This window comes from Lathyrus oleraceus, chromosome 4 (assembly GCF_024323335.1).
Source record: "Lathyrus oleraceus cultivar Zhongwan6 chromosome 4, CAAS_Psat_ZW6_1.0, whole genome shotgun sequence".
NCBI classification, from domain to species: domain Eukaryota; kingdom Viridiplantae; phylum Streptophyta; class Magnoliopsida; order Fabales; family Fabaceae; genus Lathyrus; species Lathyrus oleraceus.
Window position 1 is genome coordinate 33614690 of NC_066582.1, and position 5947 is coordinate 33620636.

The 5947-nt window shown below is 33.8% G+C and overlaps 1 protein-coding gene across 3 annotated transcripts; it reads right to left on the reverse strand.

Moving 5' to 3' along the window:
- Positions 1-1316: 1316 nt before the first annotated feature.
- On the reverse strand, positions 1317-4875 carry LOC127138636 (uncharacterized). 3 transcript variants are annotated; one of them, XM_051065122.1, is made up of 8 exons: positions 4695-4875; positions 4020-4138; positions 3848-3930; positions 3285-3406; positions 2490-2654; positions 2060-2153; positions 1602-1799; positions 1317-1506 (listed from the first exon to the last, which is right to left on the reverse strand). In XM_051065122.1, exons 1-7 carry the CDS (start codon positions 4717-4719, stop codon positions 1607-1609), a joined length of 801 nt encoding a protein of 266 aa, XP_050921079.1. In that variant the 5' UTR covers positions 4720-4875; the 3' UTR covers positions 1317-1506; positions 1602-1606. The 3 variants fall into 3 exon arrangements, with proteins under 3 accessions (XP_050921079.1, XP_050921078.1, XP_050921080.1); XM_051065121.1 differs by having other exon boundaries at positions 1597-1799; XM_051065123.1 differs by having other exon boundaries at positions 1597-1799; positions 4020-4177; positions 4695-4862.
- Positions 4876-5947: the final 1072 nt, after the last annotated feature.

Here is a 5947-nt window from a genome sequence, read left to right on the forward strand (position 1 = left end):
GAGACAAACCATTTTGCACCAAAAATTTTAGAGGTAGGGGCAGGTCCCGAAACATCAGAATGAATCAAATCAAAAGGTTCATCACTTTTATTAAAACTGGAAGGAAAAGATACACGATTGTGTTTTGCCAACTGACAAACATCACACTTAAAAGACTCAACAGAATGGTGTAAGAACAACGACGGAAACATAGACTTAATTATATAAAATGGAGGATGACCGAGACGCTTGTGCTGAAGCCAAATTTGTGAGGCTGAAGAGGAAGACTGAGACTGGAAACAGGAGGACAACACCTTTGGATGGTCATCAGAGAAGTAGTATAACCCTTCCTTTTCCTTAGCAATTCCAATCGTCTGCCCCCGTGATAAGGTCCTGAAAAACACAATGGGACATAGAAAAAATTACTTTACACTTCAGATCACGGGTAAGCTTATGGATGGAAATTAAATTGTGGGAAAGTGTGGGAACATGAAGCACAGATTGCAACTGGAATGGAGGTTGCAAGTCAATATTTCCAGTGCCAACAACACAAGCATGAGAGCCATCAGCAACAGTGATATAAGGAATACTCGAAGGTGTGGTATAAGAGCATAATAATGTGGAATCAAATGTCATATGATTAGTAGCACCAAAGTCAAGAATCCACGCATTCTTAGGAATATTACCACAAACAGTAAGAGATCGGGAACACAAACTCTTACCAGTAACTGCTAGAGACCCAGAACCAGAAGGCTTACTCATGGAGTCAAGCATAGACTTCAACCGTGGAGGTGGTTGATCGTTAATAATCTCAGCCATTGAAAGGACAATCGAGAGAAAACAAACCAAGAAATAGGATGGGTTAGGATTTCAAAGATGAGTGAACAAAAACAAGAAGCACGATGTGCTACAACACAAAACAACAATGACCCAAACACCAAAAAACAACAACAAACTGCAGTAAAAAAAAACTCCGCTACAAGACGGCTAGGGTTTAGGCGGAAGCGAATCCCCCAAAATCGGGAGCTCTTGATACCATGTTGTAAAATATTTTACTGATATATTAAAAAATGATTCTTACATGTTACATCTACATGCTTTAAATAAGAGAGAATAGAAAACCTAATGGGCTTTGACTAATGGACCTCATTACTAATAGAAATAATTATTATTTACAATCTAATATTTACAACAGATGTCACTTGACATTGCTTGTTAATATTTCTGTAACTATTTATTCCAGTTAAAAGAATCATAGAATTGAATGTCTTTTTTTATTGCTATCTTTGTCTCAATATTTTGTATCTTTCTTAATACTTTAGATGTGCATAAATAGATAGTTAAACAAACTTGTTTTCATTATTTAAAATCTCAAATGGTACATAACTAGGAGGCCCCAAGTCCACAACCTCATCAGACTAAATTGGCACATCAAATGCAAAAATATTACTGTCACAGCACACCATGATTTTCCCATGAGCAGAATTCTGAAATGTACCAGTCATAATGGGCAACTTCATTAGGGACCTGCAAAAAGCAAGTTTGTCACCATTATGTTTTAGGAAATGATAATCAATTTCAAAACTACATAAAAAATTAATATGTAGGGCAAGGTACCTAACTAGCATTAAACTTGTCCCTGTGCAAAAGTTTCCTTCATAAAATCCACCACAATTGAAGCCAACTCAGCTAAATGATCGGTATATACATGATCAGCTCCTTCTACTATATGTAACTTATGATTAGGTAGGATCTTTGCAAATTCAAATGCATCTCCAACCGGAATTATTGTGTCAGCATCACCATGAATAGTTAGGAACCTGTCATGTATATATTATGAAACTCTAGATTACCTCTTTCACTAAATAATAAGAGAATGAATCAAAAATAAGAAATACTACTACATATTATCAACAATTCAACAGTACAAGTTCTTCAGTCTCTCAAAATTATTTTAGGTGTTGTTTTACCATAAATTATGGAAGCAATCGAAGCTCGTGCTTCTGAATATATGTTGTAATGAAGATGAAAGAGTAAAACTAAAAGGGAAATGTGAACTGTCAGACAATTTTTTACTCACCTGCATTCTTTGCCAATATGCAGGCATGTTTCTTGCATGTTTATGTTTAACCGATCCTTCAAACTTTCCTCAGTTATACGATAATCAACACTTCCTACAAAAGAAGATTGATGTGGTATCCTCAAGAACTGAAAACAGCAAGAAGTTACAGTTTGTGTATGTATTATTTCACTTAAAAGAAAAAGAGGTCCAATTTTTTTAAGAAAATTGTTCAGTAGCCTTGGAACAAGAGTGTAGAGTAAAACAAATCAATGGAAGATTCTGAACTAGCTCAATTCCGCAAGTTCAAAGCAATTAATAACAAGTTCAAAGTAGAGGAACAAACAAGTTATATGATTCCTGAATTTCTTGAAAGCAACTCTAAAATACATTCTTCTACACCAATTTATGTATTTGAACCAAACACGTGGCTGATTAAATGGACGAATACCTGACTTGGTCTTCAACTCAATGAATCCTTCCTTTCTGATTCTCTCCAAAAAATTCTTTCCAAGAAGATTTTCAAGGCCTGTCTTCAGATCATAGCGACCAGAGAGGTTGGCGACTGTTTTAACATCATGATACTTTGAAGCATAAAGAAGCACTGCACTAGCTCCTGCCCCAAAATACAGAAACTATTCAAAACAGTTTCAACATACCTACAGACCTATGAAGCACTAACACCAAACACGGGCACTGATAATATTCGAAAAAATATTATAACTGAATTTAATCACATGTGTCGATGTTGTGTCAGACACCATACAATGACACCAGACAAGCCTTCAATTTGAGTTGGCGGTGCCAGCTAAAGATTTTGTAAGAAACACAGGGATGGAATTCACTTGTTCTTTACATGCTTGAATCCCGGCTACTATTTTATAGCGAAGCCCGAAAGGCATACATCAATAGAAGATATTCTCATGTTTTACAAAAGGAAGAAATAATGTTTTAAGCCGTAACATAAATATGCAGCAACTTAACAAGTATTTATTCTCCTCCACTAAATATAGTTTCACACAGACTTCAAATAGATTTCACATAAATCCTCTATATTACCACGCATCATAAAAACTATTTGCAGGATGATAGGCAATAGCAGTTTCATTTTAGTAATTTTGTTGAGTAGCTTATTAGATTAAGCAAAAAAAAAAAAAAGAGTAATTCATAAGTATGGATGAAAACGTAATGGTTGAAGAATCAGTATACGTCTAGAAATAGGCAAAACCAATGTAACACAACAAACCTTTACTGTGTCCAATAATTGCCAAAACTCTACGGTTTGCTTCATGAAAGTGTTGAACCACAGAATGTATATCATCAACCTCCCTCCAGTAGATGCCAAATTCAAATGAACCTTCACTTTCCCTGGAAAACTCAAAAGCTAAATCAAAATGAAGCAGTTAAACAATACTAGTGGTTGAGATTATGCCAAACGAAAATTAAATTTTGAATAGAATATAAAATAGTTATAGACTAATGATGAGTTGTTTTCAGGTAAAGAATTATAATCTTCTATTGAAAATTGATACATATATATTCAAACAATGTAACATAACTTCAGGTAATAACTAATTACCATAATGTTTGGTGGCATTGCGTAACACTGTTAAAACTATTTATCAATGTTAAAATATAAAAATATTCAGCATCTGCTTCTATGAATCACATGCTTAGCAATCATTGTCATCTTACAGCAACCACTCCATAAAAAATGAAATTGCTTGCATATTTTGAAGGTCAAGATTACTTTACAGGCATAAATATGAACAAAATTCATGGTTTTGTTCTGTATTACACGAAACTTACCCGTTTCCAGTGAAGTCAAAGCGGAAAGAACTGATTCCAGCATTCTCTAGAGCAGCAGCAAGCTGTGTCATGATAATATCTTCCTGAAGATTGAAAAACACAATTCAACAATGGTTTGCATAATAATAAATATAAATAGTGGATTCATAATCGACAAACCACGGAAACTAACCTTAGAAGCTCGAAGACCATGGCATAGAATAACAATCTCTTTAGTTCCAGCTTCATGTAATATGCCTACTAGTTTATTGCCATACTTGTTGGGTATAATGACTTTCTCCTGCTGGAACGCTGAGAAAATAATTCAACAGTTTAAGCGTGTGTTTAGATCTGCAGTGAAGAAAATTGATTTTGAATGAATTTATTCTGTAAAATTGATTATGGCTAAACGTGAGGCGAAGATAAAGTGATTTATGTTTGGATAAACTTATGCAAAAATGAGTTCGAACAATAAATTTCAATATAAAAATCACTTTTAGACTCAAAAGGTACAGATCCTATTCTACTCGAAAACCATAATCAATTCTACTCGAGAGCAACCAAACAAACATGTCAAAATCAATTTTACTCATCCATAATCAATTTTGAATACTTCAATAAGTCAGTTTCTTTGAAATTGATTGAACATTCAATATGCTACTTAAGAAAATAATTGTGACTCAAATAAGCATAAGCTTAAATAAGTTAATGGACATAAACCCTAAGTGAGAAACTTCTAAAATAACATACTTTCAACTATAATCTGCTATTTTAGCTAGTAAATTTACGAATTCACCATGAATTTTACTCCAGACACCTTTGAAGAACTTAAAAACAATCACCAATGGCATCAAAAGAAATAACTCACGAGGATTTTGGGAAGATTGGGCCATCTTCAAATTATCGACTTTCCAGAGGATAGAAAGGCAAGCCGGATCAAAATAAAGTGAAATCGCGGAGAATAATTGAAATGGTCAGAACGCTTTTGGATCTTTTTTCTTATATTTTCTCTCTAACTATCTCCTACATTAATTTATTTTTATCTTTTTCTTATATTTTATTCTCATTTTATTATATAACTTTTTACTATTTTCTCTTTTATCTTATAGTTGTTTTTTTAAGTAGTTAAGGGTTGGAAATTCAACCTTTAAAGATAAACAAATGGGATGTATACGGATTCGAACTCATCTCCATATATTTGATTTTTCATATAGTTAATAATTGAGTTGTCTTGATGAGACATCTTATAATTATTTTGTTAAATAGAAAAGGAGGAAAAGGAAGAAAGAAAATATAAATGCTAATTCAATATGTTGTCAGTGACCGATAGGCACGTCTGTATGCAAAGACGAGTAGATGAGTCATTAAAGGAAAATAGATTTTGGTCTTCACAGGACCTTAAATTTTGTTTTCTCAAATTTGATTTGGTGAAAATTTCGAAATTTATTGGATTACAAGAACTTTCATCATTCATTAGGGTCTCTAAAATGGAATGATGGGTGATGGTGGTGGTGGTGACTAGTGGGAGAGCAACATTGAAAATCTTGCCCACCTCCTCTTGATCTCGAAACTCTAGGATTAGTCTATCGTCTTCACGTTCCTTGCCTAAGGATACATATTTGTCATATCCTAGAGGAAGAGATCCAATTTGTAGAAACGAATATGCATCAATTGTATTTATGGGGAAGGTTGAAAAAGAAATCGATCTAGAAACTTTTGAGATTGTTTCTATCTAAACATGATTGTTGAGTTGGTTGAGATCTGAATTGGGAAAATCTAATTGAGATTTGATCGAATCAAAGGACTAACTAGATAAGAGATCTAACCATTATTTGTAGGAATCAATTATTGATTCTCATAGACAACGTTATTATTCTGTGTTGGAAACAAAACTGTCGATGTAGGTCTTTGGGGTGATGACACACGTTGCTCCGGTGTAGTTGTGTGAAGTAAACCTACAAAGTTAGCACTCCAACATCCAAGTTAGTCTTTGAATCATAGAAATGGAGTTAGTTATTGATTGAGATCATATGTGTTTCTACGTCAATGATGGTATTTATAGGATGGGTGGAATTTGGCCTTTCTAGGCTTAGGACCCGACCCATAACAAATATCTACATC

Excerpts from the sequence above, each read along its gene's own strand:
- LOC127138636 (XM_051065122.1), bottom strand. The coding sequence starts at position 4,719 with ATGGCCCAATCTTCCCAAAATCCTC. Across the intron at positions 3,407-3,847 it reads TTTGACTTCACTGGAAACGG|GGAAAGTGAAGGTTCATTTG; the intron begins GTAAGTTTCGTG and ends TGAGTTTTCCAG. Across the intron at positions 2,655-3,284 it reads AATTATTGGACACAGTAAAG|GAGCTAGTGCAGTGCTTCTT; the intron begins GTTTGTTGTGTT and ends ATTTTGGGGCAG.